The sequence below is a fragment of the Gymnoscopelus microlampas genome (assembly GCF_963454915.1).
Source record: "Gymnoscopelus microlampas genome assembly, chromosome: 8".
In the NCBI taxonomy this organism is placed as follows: domain Eukaryota; kingdom Metazoa; phylum Chordata; class Actinopteri; order Myctophiformes; family Myctophidae; genus Gymnoscopelus; species Gymnoscopelus microlampas.
In genome coordinates, this window is record NC_139945.1 from 46,757,481 (window position 1) to 46,770,298 (window position 12,818).

A 12,818-nucleotide genomic window follows, 5' to 3' on the forward strand; every position below is an offset into this window, starting at 1 on the left:
GAGTGAGTGAGTGAGTGAGTGAGTGAGTGAGTGAGTGAGTGAGTGAGTGAGTGAGTGAGTGAGTGAGTGAGTGAGTGAGTGAGTGAGTGAGTGAGTGAGTGAGTGAGTGAGTGAGTGAGTGAGTGAGTGAGTGTGTGTGTGTGTGTGTGTGTGTTACCTGTGTATCAGTGCTCCAGCAGCCTGTCCAAACAGAGCAATCTGATTGGCTTCTTCCTCGGACACAACCTCAGGCTGGGAGTGGAGCGATGCTTGTGGGCGGGGGAACTCACATCTCTGTTTGTCTTCCCAAGACTTAAGAGTGCTCTCAAATGCCTGTAAACACACACACATGAAGCAGGGTAACTCAAACGCCCATAGCCATGGTACAATACAATATATCACAGCCTCAAGTGTTTACCCTTTTTATTATAAAACGTTCACAAATTCACCCAAAGTTATTATAATCATTATTAATGTGAGATCTGACCGTCTTGGGTGAGGGGGTCTGAGAAGTAAAATACATTTCTGATTATTCTGGTTATTATAATGATGATAACACTACACATAGTAAAAATAATACTAATATGAACAAGATGCATTGTTCATAAAATAAAAAATGCAAACCTAACTAAAACTAAATAGAATTACAGTACATATACAATGAGCTCAGTTTTATTATCTCCCCCTGAATTTTCACTGTGGTCGCTATAATTGGTGCGACTGCCTTTTCTCAAAATTGGACCTTTAATTAAATAAAAAATGAAATTATGTTTTGTAAATCAGTTCTGATGTCATGCATTCTTTCATTCTACCCTTTTAACTTCTATAAATCAAGGCTTTACTCCCAATACCTGACAAACTCTAAGATCAAATCTAAATAAAAGGTTTAACAAAAACTAGTAAATTCCTAAAACTAAAACTAGTTATGCACTCATAAAACGAACTAAAACTCTGGGCCGGGTACTGACTCGGTCTCTGGTGAGGGTCTGAGTCCGGTTCTTGTGGATGATTTTAATGAATCCTGGAGGTTGAAGCCATGCCTCCCCATCTACCTGCACAGGAACACCTTCATCTCCCAGGATAGTGATCTTTACCGTACGACACTACACAGGCACAGAAAGGTAGAGAGAGAGTTAATTAAGCAGACAGATAAGCCAGATACATACCTATACAGACAGACAGACAGACAGACAGAGAGACAGACAGACAGACAGACAGACAGACAGACAGACAGACAGACAGACAGACAGACAGACAGACAGACCTGCGCGATGCGATGATGTTGTAGGTTGATAACTCTGGACACAGCCATCTGCATGCTGCCAAAGACAGCAACCACCTCCAACACCTTATCATCAAACGATGGAGCAGTGAACATCTGGACAGACAGACAGACAGACAGAGCAGGGGTTGGCATTAACCACTTGAACCCCAGCATGCCTATTCTGGGGGGAACATTCGATCTGAGCTGATTTGGGCTTGTAGATTGGCACATTTTGGAAGAAAGCGGTTAAAGAACAGTTGCAACTCAAGTCCGGTTCTCAAAGAACAGAGGGTTTTAGTGGTTAAAATGTTCCACCGGGTCTCAAAGTCACTGGCCCACACCATTGTAACCGCTTGCTCCGGAACATACTTTTGAGTCAAAAGTGAGTTTTGACTCACTAGGAGCAAAAATAAATATTAGTCACAGAGGGGTTAAATTGCAGTGGGGCAATGCTATAATGTTCTCTAAACTGCCAAAGGCATTTTATGAAGAAAGTGATATATTATTAATCTTACTAACTGCAGCTAAAGATTTAGTATGCAACTAAACATTATGCAAAGCATTAATAACTATTTGCTACAAGTGCAAAAGCATTAACTACTCAATAACAGATGTCAAGAGAGATAAATAATCAGAGACACATACAAGAAGGTGACCCATATAGATGTTGTCCTTTTTTTAAAGCTTATGTTAGCGGTCCACTCTGTAAATCAACACATCATTTGATATATGTGGTGCATATTGCACAATAAGAGAGACAGAATATAATTTTCTTTCATTCTCTTCTCCCTGCCCCAGTGAGGAAAACAAGTACATACAGTAGACAGACAGTAACTTACATCATCCTCCTTGGTTCCTCCCCAGAAGTTGGTCCCTCCTGCATAGCTGGGAATGTTCAACACAGCAATACCCTGTAGACTGGGCAACGGAATGGGACGACCATCACACTGCACGCAAGCACACAAACACACACATGATACAGTGCTTTTACTTGATTGGCTAAAACAATGTGGCTCTGCTCCTGACATAGTTAACACTCTAAGGTCAATGTATGGATCTCCTGAGACAATATCAGCTGACTTCAGGTGTTCAGAAATAGTTTACATGCCTACAAATACTGTATACTACTATAGAAAGGTTTCTTCTCGTCATGAGTCTTTGATCTGAGATGGGCTTTGGCTCCAGTAGAATCCTCCGTCCCTAGGGGACTCACAAAGCCAGGTGTTTCACCTGGATGTGTGTTTAGTAAGACGTAGCAGTGCACGCTTGTGAAAAACAAGGCAGACATGCCGACAGCAAAGCTTTGAGGTGCACCTGAGCGAGCCATGGCTGAGCTTGGTGCATGCGCAGCACCAAGCAGCAAGCACACAACACTCACTCGGTAACACAGGCCATATGGGCCGGTCCCCAGGTTAAACACCTGTTTCTTACGGAATCCTGTGTCCCTTACCTCCAGTAGAACCCTCTGTTCCAGGTTCTTGTAGGTTCTGTGTAGCAGTTCCCTGGTACCCAGAACTCCATACCACATCATGTTCTTGGTACGACTCCTTTTCACACACACACACACACACACACACACACACACACACACACACACACACACACACACACACACACACACACACACACACACACACACACACACACACACACACACACACACACACACACACACACACACACACACACACACACACACACACACACACACAATGATCGCCAATGTCAAGAAATAAGCCATGTCAAGACAGGGGTTTACGCAACTTTATTTTAGCAATGTTACATGTGGCACTTTCATTCCAATGACAGAGCACCAAAGGGAATAGAGTCTAAAATATAAATATTATACAATATTATTATTACCTGCATTTCTCTGGGTGTTCATCTCTCTTGTTGTTGAAATCCAGAGAGATTTTAGCATCCAGACCGATGCCAAAGTAGTTATTCATCACACACTTCTCTGTATAACAGTCTCTGCAATAGAACAGAGTGAATTACAGTAGAATACATTAATTGCCCAACAGAAATACAATGTGTAAATGATAAAAGCCTTGATCAGGAAGACTTACATGTTCTCAGGGTCATAGTTGAAAGGGTCTGCATTGACCAACAGTCTGCTGATGAATGAACTACTGGATAGAGAACCTGATATACCTGCCCTGAGACCTAAGCACGCACGCACACACACACACACACACACACACACACACACACACAGACACTTATCTGGTTAATCAGTGAAGTCAGCTGGTGTAATTCAGTGAAATCAGCTTGTTTTAAATCAGTGAAATCATCTTGTTTTAATCAGTGAAATCAGCTTGTTTTTAAATCAGTGAAATCATCTTGTTTTAATCAGTGAAATCAGCTTGTTTTTAATCAGTGAAATCAACTGGTGATAATCAGTGAATCAGCTGGTGTTAATCAGTGAAACTACAGCTGGTGTAGTGTTTAATTGGAATTAAATAAAACAAAAATACTAAGGTTCTAGAGTGAGATAAGGAGGAGAAAATTAGTTCTTAATGGGATAGAGAAGGAAAAGGAGGTATTGCTGGGATAGAGGGAGAGTAGAAGGAGGACAAAAGTTATTCTTACTGGGATAGAGGATCTTGGTGTTGAGCATCGGCATGTTTTCCCTACTTCCTGTCTGGGCAGGAAGTGATGCAGAGCTGCCCAGGGACAGGCTTCCCTTACAGATGAGCTTCTCACAGGGTGACTTATTGACTATAGACAAACAGACAAGTAGACAGAAAGGGAACAGATTTTAGGTTCCTTTCCTTTGTTGAGACAGTAGAGGCAGATCATTCTAGCAAACTTAAAAAGAGTCCAAGGCACACCAATCGACTGAAAACTGCTGAATTGCTTTGCACGGATTGGAAGTTTCACAATTTTCGTGCAGAATACTGATCATTTATTCATGCATACTGAAAGTATTTTGAATGTTGATATTGGCATTTGCCCGGTAAATTGCTGCTGTGCTATATCTTGCGTTATTGTTCAATGTTTACATGTGGCACTTTAACCAGAACCAATTCCAACCACAGAGCACCAAGGGAATAGAACCTCTGACCCACGCAGTGTGAGTGCCTTGCTGCTGGTGTGTTTGACTGACCTCTGCGTGCGGTGTGGCCCCTGGATCCACTGTAGGACGAGCGAACAGACACTTTATCCACTTCCTCCTCATCGTCCTCATCCTCTACCTCGTCCTGCTGCACTGGACCTCCCACAGCCAACGAAAATCCATCCTGGGTCTGAGCATTCTGCTCATCCACCGCTGACAGAGACAGAATCATAATCCATTCAGACAGTAGACTATACATTAGATCAGGGGTTCTCAAACTTTTTTATACCACAACCCCAATTTATGGGGGATTTGTTTTGGCGACCCCACACTTTATTTAAAGTGCAATTTCAAAGTGGAAATAAAGAATCTTAAAATAAAAACATACATTGCTGGCCTTAGACAATATATGGATACTTATTAGAAAGCTTAATTACAGCAGTGATTCATGCTGATTTGTAGGCCTATCTTATCAATGAAATTAATTAATAATATTGTAGCGGTCACGACTCGCCCCCCACGTGAGTTTTCTTGACGCAGCCGAGTCTGCTGACTGAGCTGGAGAACAGTGTTTGATTCCAGCTCGGGGCACTAAAACGCTATTTGAAAATAGCCGAAATGTCTTGAAAAATTTGGGGGAAATGTTGAATATTTTTTAAACATTTTAGCCACACAAATCTTGTATGAGGACCCTCCCTGGCACAAAATATTTTCAGTTGGGGGTCAAATACATATTCATTTGTGGGTCCTTGACATGAAAGAGTTTGAGAACTACTGCATAAGACACAACATCCATTCACACAATATACTATACATTAGACAACATCCACTCAGACAGTAGACTATTATACCTGTACATCCTTGGATGTCTGTGCGACTCACCTTTCTCTGTGTGTTCAATAATTTGTCTGATGGCCTTCTTCAGACTGTTTGCTCTCAACATCAGCTGTTCTCTGGGTTTAAACATGGCCGCCGCTGCTGCCGCAGAAGAAGAGGTGCAGGGAGGCGAGGGGGAAGCGGGAGAGGTGCGAGGGGGGGTGGAGCAGTGAGGAGGAGAAGACAGAAGGACACTACTCTCCCCCTCTGGCTCCTCTGCAATGGTGGGGGGAGGAGGTGGGGGCAAGGGCAGCGGTGGGGGAGGGGGAGGTGGTGCAGGGAGGACAGTGGAGGAGGCCTGCGCCTCCTCGCTCAGTGTCTTCAGGAGGGAGTCCAGTTTCTCCTTCAGGACGACACACTGGAGAGAGAGATCAGAGAAATGCACCTCCTCACATTTATGTTGAGTAGACACACAACATCTCATATTGACATGAACTGTATGGTTTACTAATCTCACATATTACCTATTATGTATTTTATATTTATTATTGTTATTCATCGTGCTATTTATTCTTCACGTTTTTGGCGAGTATCTCCTACTACTGGTTAGAGGTGTCAAACATAGCACCAAGTACATGTATTACTGTATAGATAGACTAGCATGTATTATGTGTAATAAGGGTAATATGGTTATATTTATTCATTTTATTTTGTGTATTTGTATTATTGATTTATTTTGTTCCTCCTCATCCTTCCTCATCAGCCTTACAACACGCTACAGTACCTGTTCACAGCAGCATGCTATTGGGGTACTGGTCAGCCTCTCTACAGCTAAGCCACCTGATACTGCATCCCCTGACCCAACTGTACAACGGTTAACAATCCAAGGGATTATCACCCACCTCCTGTGTACTGTGTTCTGCTGTTTAACTGTGCTTTATTGTGTTCTACTGTGTTTTTATGTGTTTATTTTGACTGTGTGTTATTGTGTCAACTGTGTTTTATTGTGTTGTTACCTTTTTGGCCATGAGGTCACATTCATCTGAGCTCTCTGTGTTCTTCTCATACGCCTTCCCAACGCGTGCTACAAAATCCTTAACTGTCTCACACAACACCCTGAGAACACACACATTTATATAGAGTCAACAGTATAGAATAATCATCAATCAATTAATTAATTAGAGTGAGACAGAGATACGCACTTGGCAGAGGAGATCACCACAGAGTGCTGATCTGAGGTCAGGATTTTAGACAGATGAGCTGCAACTGAATCCTCATAGGTCAGAATGTGTTGAACCTGGATCAAACAGACAGACTGGAATATGTACTGGTGACTGTGTACTATATGTACTGGAGACATTTATGTTGTCAAAATGAACTGGAATATACTGTATAATGTACATCCCTAAATTAATGTTCTATTCAAAATATGTTTTGCTCCCTTTGTTCATCTACAGATTCACAAACAAACTAATCACAAGATAGCTATGGGATGAGGGAGTGATGTCACTTCCTGCTGTACCTCCGAGTCATCGCTGCAGTCCTCAGTAACCGTGGAGGATGAGTGTTGCCTTGGAAACTTGGTCTCGTAGACCATAATACTCCACCTACAGCAGAAAAGTAGAAAAATGTTATTGAGACATGTCTTGCATCTCACCTGTCCAGCATCTCACCTTTCTAGCTTCTCACATGTCTAGCATCTCATCTGTCTAAAGGTGACCACAATGTATGATAACGGTTGTCCTAATATCTCATGTTCTATGAATAGCGAACAAAAGAAGGTTGCTTTCCAGTCTCTAAAAACACAACAAAAAAAATAAGAACATAAAAGACCCCAGAAAAAACACACAACCCAGAACACAAAGTCCATTTGACAAAGAAAAAAGTACATGCCCCAGGCAATTGGGTAACAGTAGTGACAATGACTGCCTCCCCTATGTAGCCTCTCACCTGTCTAAATACTAAGACCGATTACTAATAATAATCGTTCTATCGTATAGTAATTTACTAACTATACATAAATATTTTTAAAACAATTCTTGGTGTGGACGCCCCTTAACACCTCATCTGTCTAACCTCTCTCTCATCCAAGCTCTCACCTGTCTAACATCTTGATGTGGCTCTCTCTAAGCTCTCACCTGTCTAATATCTTGGTGCTGGCTCTCTGAGCTCACCTGTCTAACATCTTGATGTGGCTCTCTCTGAGCTCTCACCTGTCTAACATCTTGGTGCTGGCTCTCTCTAAGCTCTCACCTGTCTAACATCTTGGTGCTGGCTCTCTCTGAGCTCTCACCTGTCTAACATCTTGGTGCTGGCTCTCTCTAAGCTCTCACCTGTCTAACATCTTGGTGCTGGCTCTCTCTGAGCTCTCACCTGTCTAACATCTTGGTGCTGGCTCTCTCGAGTTTCTCCAGTATCTGAGGTAGCTGTGCATCATCATCGCAGGCTGAACCCCATCCCAGAACCCTCGCCAGGTCATTCCCCGTTCCCAATGGCAATACACCCAGCTGGCACTGGATAACATCAATAAACATTGTTAGAAGACAACCATATACTATACTGTACGTTTCACTTTTTATAAACAATTACAGTATGAGTCAAAAAACTGTGTGAAACACCCAGTACACTTCCAAAGTACAATACTAAATCAACTTTATTTAGTGTACTGTTTTTCTTAAGCAGTTGATGAACATGATGTCAACATGTTTAGAAGTCAGTACTCTTCCTCAGAGCACTGACCTCTAAGCATGCTGCTTATCGGTGCGTTATATATACACACAGATATCTACATGTTCTTGACCTGTTCTTCTAGTTATGTGTAGGCCTGTCACAATTATTACATAATCAACTGATTGCAATTATTTGAGCTAATGGCAATTATTTTTACATAATTTAGTCCATGGGCCCAGGTCAGAATTTTCACTAATCAGGGACACTCAAGGTGGCAAATTCTAGTTTGGTATTTTGAAAAGGTCTATATCCCTAGATAATATTTCAACATGATAACCCTTCCTAAGTAGTAGCTTAGTCCTAGTTATCAGCCTTCAAAGACACCAACCATAGATCCAAAGAATGAAAAAATCGCCTAACCTTTTTTGAATAGAACATGTCATACAGAGGGAAAAAAACATTATTCAATCTCTTTCATTCACTTATTTAACCACATGAACCCTAGCATGCCTATTCTGGGGCAAACATTCAGCAAATGGCATGTCTACAAGCTCACAACACTTCACGTTGTGATACGATGTGAACAGCATTTTCACTAATCGGGGTCACTCAAGTGCAACATTTGCAAATTCTAGTTTTGTATTTTGAATAGGTCTATATCCCTAGATGATATTTGATCATGATAGCCTTTCCCAAGTGGTAGCTTAGTCACAGTTATCAGTCTTCAAAGACACCAACCATATATTCAAACAAGTAAAAGAACACATGATACATTTCTCATGATACATTTCTCTCTTTCATTCACTTTAATAATAATACAAAAAATAATTATAATAGTAGCTTGAATTTATATAGCGCCTTTCAAAAACAATGAACAACCAACAGACAAACAAAACAACAAACAACTATATGCCATAAGCCTGAGAGAATAGGTGTCTTTTCAAGACACACAGCCTTAGGAGTCCAGTGTTGCATGAGCATGGAGCAGGAGCTTGACCAATCCCTATTGGGAGAGAGTTCCACAGGGTGGGGGCTGCCACACTGAAGGCTCTGTCCCCGACAGAGCCTTCAGAACAAGGTTCAGAATATGGTTCAGAACAAGGTTCGCTTGTTTGCCTTGGGGACAGAGAGGAGGTCCAAGTCTGTGGACCACAGGGTCCGTGACAGAGTCGGTTTATGGAGTAGGCTTGAGAGGTACTTTAATCAATCATCATCATCATCATCATAATTGTCATACCAATATCAATTCTTCAGTATTCGTCATCGTCATCATTATCATCATCATAATCAATCAGTTCCACTTCATCTTCCTCCTCTTCCTTCTGATTGCTGCAGGTTTGTAGCTTGCACATTTCTGTGCACTTTAATTTGTTGGCAAGGCAGGAACAGTCTGGAAGCTTGCAGGTCCGTACACACTTGCAGGCCATAAGTTCCAGGACAGCCATTGGTGCTGAGGCTGACAGGCTGGTGGTAAATGCTAAATGGTGCATTTATATAGCGTTTTTATCCAAAGCGCTTTACATAGATTGTACATTACATTCACCCATTCACACACACACATTCACACACCGATGGCGGAGGAAACCATGCAAGGCACCAACCTGCTCAGAGCAATTAGGGGTTCAATGTCTTGCTCAAGGACACTTCGACACTAACTCTGGGGGAGCCCAGGATCGAACTAGGAACCTTGCGGTTTCCAGTTCACTCTACCCAGCCATTTTACCCCTGAGCCACTGCCGCCCCATGGTGGTGCATGTGGAGTGGGCTGTTCATGTGAAACAGTGCAAGAGTTGTAATTGTCTCCAATGACACACACACCTTCATATTACTGCTATACTACACCCCATATACTTACTTCCAAGCACTGAGGATGAAGGAGATCTGGCAGCAGTATGGCACTGGTGAGAAGTGGCACATCCTCCCACTGCATCAAGCAGTCTCTCATCTTGGAGCACCACTAGCCAAGACAGTGATCAAGGCACATATCCTGACTGGAGATGACTGCATGAGTAAGGTGGGGACCAAACATGCAGCTATGGCTTCTGACCCAGTGCAATATCTGACAATCTTTGGAGAGGCAGACACCTTGACTGAACAAGACACAGCGTTGACAGAGAAGTACTTGGTGTGTGTCTGGGCAGGGGCCAGTTCAAGTACAACAGCAAGACATTTGATGACCTCAGGGTAGACAACTATACCAGTGCCAGTGCTGGAATGGATGCTCTCCCTCCCACAAGTAGAGTGATAAGAGGCCACATCCAAGGTGCCTTTCTGGTGCATAAGGCTTGCGACCTGTTGCGACAGCCAAGGAACCTCAGGCACGACTAGCACCAATGGAACATGGATGGGAGGAGCACTTTGGTACACTCCTGCCATCTAAGTGTCTGAAGGCCTTACCACCTAGTCTGCTCACAGTATGCAAGTATTCAGGCAAGTGTGACACTCGCCGATGTGGGTGCCGTGCTGCTGGAGTTCCATGCATCATATTCTGCCATGGAAAAATTTAAAATTCATCCTGTAAAAGTCCATCACACTAACCAGCAGGCACATATATGGTGCACTTTGAGAGGAATTGTTATTTGATTTTGAGTTACGATTTTATTTGTATATCATTTTGTAGGTCTAAATCACTCGTATTTGCTCATTTCAACACCCAATTAAAATAAAAAAATACAATGAAAGAACAACATTATTGAGTAATTGAGTTATTGAAAAATTGCATTGACTTACATATTTCAATGACAAGATGCTCCTTAATGGTCAAAACAATATCAGAAAGGAATTATAAATGCCAGAATTAGTTTAATTAGTCTTATTACACCCGTTTTTAGTCCTAACAATGGCCAAGCTATGGCCAAGGTCTTGGATTTTCATCATAGCCGATGGCGGCCATTTTTTATTTGGCCATTACGCCATTCGTGGCACTATGGCGGATGAGCACCTCTGTGATTTTTCATGTCTAGGTACCCATTGACTCAGTTCAAGTGAGAAATTCTCCTAACACCAAATTGCGAACGGTTCTATAGGCCCGGTACAGAACTACTGTGCAGATAATGTGGGGAGATAATGGCAAAAACATGAATGTCCTAAAAAAGTATTAAAGCTACTCATTTGAAAAGGTTATCATGTTTCAAAGTACTTATATGGACCCTACAAACAAAATGGTGCCAAAGAGATTTTGCCACCTTACGTGTCCCTGACTTCTCGTCTGGCCCATGGACTAATTGTTAGAAGGGTTTCCATTCCTCTGTATAAAACAGTTGAGTGAAATTCAAAACATTTTACATAACTTTTCAAACATTTTCAGAAATAGCTGATCTACAATATCATGATGTGACGTCATTCATTTATTAAAAATGAATTACAAAAAAAGTGTTCAAAAAATCAAGTAGACCTTACACTGTAGTGTATTAGACAGTGCCAATCAAGTTGACATTCCACTGAACTGTATTAGACGGTGGCAGTCAAGTTGACTTTACACTGTAGACTGTGCCAATATAACAACAGGATTGAGAAAGATGTGTTTGTACAGGCCACTATAGCTGTAATAATGAACTGTAGTTCCATTCCTGTGTAATAGGATGCAGTGGAGTGCTGGGTGTCAGGTTACTGGCAGTTAATTTTTTTAAATGTTCTGGTTGTACTTCCTGTGTACCTCTGTGTGTGTGCGTGCGTGCGCGTGCGTGTACCTGTTTGTGCAGTGTTAGTGTGTCTATCTCAGAGAGCACCCAACCAACACTGCCATCACCACCACACACCAAGATACGAAATGTATCAAACTTCTGAAACAAACGCAGACTAGGGAGAGAGAGAGAACAGAGAAAGAAAGAGAAAGAAATATATTCTGTTAAGTTGACACCATTATTGTCCATCTATTAACACATTTATAATTTGTGGCGCACACACACACACACACACACACACACACACACACACACACACACACACACACACACACACACACACACACACACACACACACACACACACACACACACACACACACACACACACACACACACACACACACACACACACACACACACACACACACACACCCTAGGTGTGGTCCTCCGTTCATCAGGTCGAACACCTGAGCAGGGTTCAGCAGCTGTTTGAAACGTCTGAGGAACTTCACTCCCTGGTTGTCTCCACTCTTAGAGTTGACAAACACTAGCAGAGGACTGGTACACGATGGAGGACAGGATGCCTTCCAGAAACCTGCCCAATACAAATTAAATAAGCAAATACAGTTCAACACGTGACAGAAAACCCATACAGGATGGAGGAACCTTAGGTTATAGAAACTAAATTATAAGCCTTTGATTAGTCAGTAATTTGATTGGACAAGAGCCAAGAGCATTTCAATGGGTGTTGATATACAGAAAACTGTATCAATCTAGTTTCTATGATAACAAGACTAAAATAATCATAGGCCTCACTAGCAGCCCCAAGAGGCTATGCTGCTCCTTACACCCAACAGGGCCAAAGTGGTTGGATCTGACTGAAATTATTATGCCTGGAGCCCAACACTCTTACTAGTGAGGCTAGAAATGAGTAGTAGCGCCAGCATTAAGACATATTGTAACAGCAAAATCCCTCAAGTTAAATGAAATGAAGTAAAATTATGAAAAAGCTACAAGTGGACATTTTAGCCTAAGGATGGCACAAAAGGAAAGGTTATGGGGTCACTGGGGAGCCATCCTCCGACAAGAATGAAGGTGCACACAGCAATTTCATTCAATGGCAAGCCGGCCAGTTGTTTTCTAGATGTGTTGTTTGGGACTAAAGTGTTGGACGGATGGACAGTCAGACCTAACCTTATTTACTTTTAAAGATTAAATATGTTACTTAGCTAAACGTTTCTTGATGAGGTACTGTATATAATTAGAACTGTATATTAAACGTAGACTTTTTTTTTTAACACAGAGCTGTATAAAAGCTGTAGACATATAGAACAGTGGTTCTCAACCTGTAGGTCGGGACCCCCAGATGATTTGCTTAATGTACAACATTGTTTTCTCACTCAAC

General features: G+C 42.0%; 1 protein-coding gene across 3 annotated transcripts in view; it reads right to left on the bottom strand.

Moving 5' to 3' along the window:
* The window catches only part of dgkd (diacylglycerol kinase delta), a gene marked incomplete at its 5' end in the record, with an annotated part of 48,445 nt that overhangs the window by 10,562 nt on the left and 25,065 nt on the right, over positions 1-12,818 (bottom strand). For 2 of the 3 annotated variants that reach the window (XM_084065466.1, XM_084065465.1), the window contains 16 exons: positions 158-312; positions 948-1,082; positions 1,244-1,357; positions 2,083-2,190; positions 2,694-2,790; positions 3,107-3,217; positions 3,313-3,409; positions 3,836-3,964; positions 4,353-4,514; positions 5,184-5,535; positions 6,134-6,233; positions 6,320-6,414; positions 6,640-6,724; positions 7,491-7,630; positions 11,477-11,585; positions 11,846-12,008. In XM_084065466.1, the coding sequence (XP_083921592.1) occupies positions 158-312; positions 948-1,082; positions 1,244-1,357; positions 2,083-2,190; positions 2,694-2,790; positions 3,107-3,217; positions 3,313-3,409; positions 3,836-3,964; positions 4,353-4,514; positions 5,184-5,535; positions 6,134-6,233; positions 6,320-6,414; positions 6,640-6,724; positions 7,491-7,630; positions 11,477-11,585; positions 11,846-12,008 (2,152 nt within the window). The remainder of the gene's footprint in view (positions 1-157; positions 313-947; positions 1,083-1,243; positions 1,358-2,082; positions 2,191-2,693; positions 2,791-3,106; positions 3,218-3,312; positions 3,410-3,835; positions 3,965-4,352; positions 4,515-5,183; positions 5,536-6,133; positions 6,234-6,319; positions 6,415-6,639; positions 6,725-7,490; positions 7,631-11,476; positions 11,586-11,845; positions 12,009-12,818) is intronic. The other variant, XM_084065464.1, reaches the window with a different exon arrangement.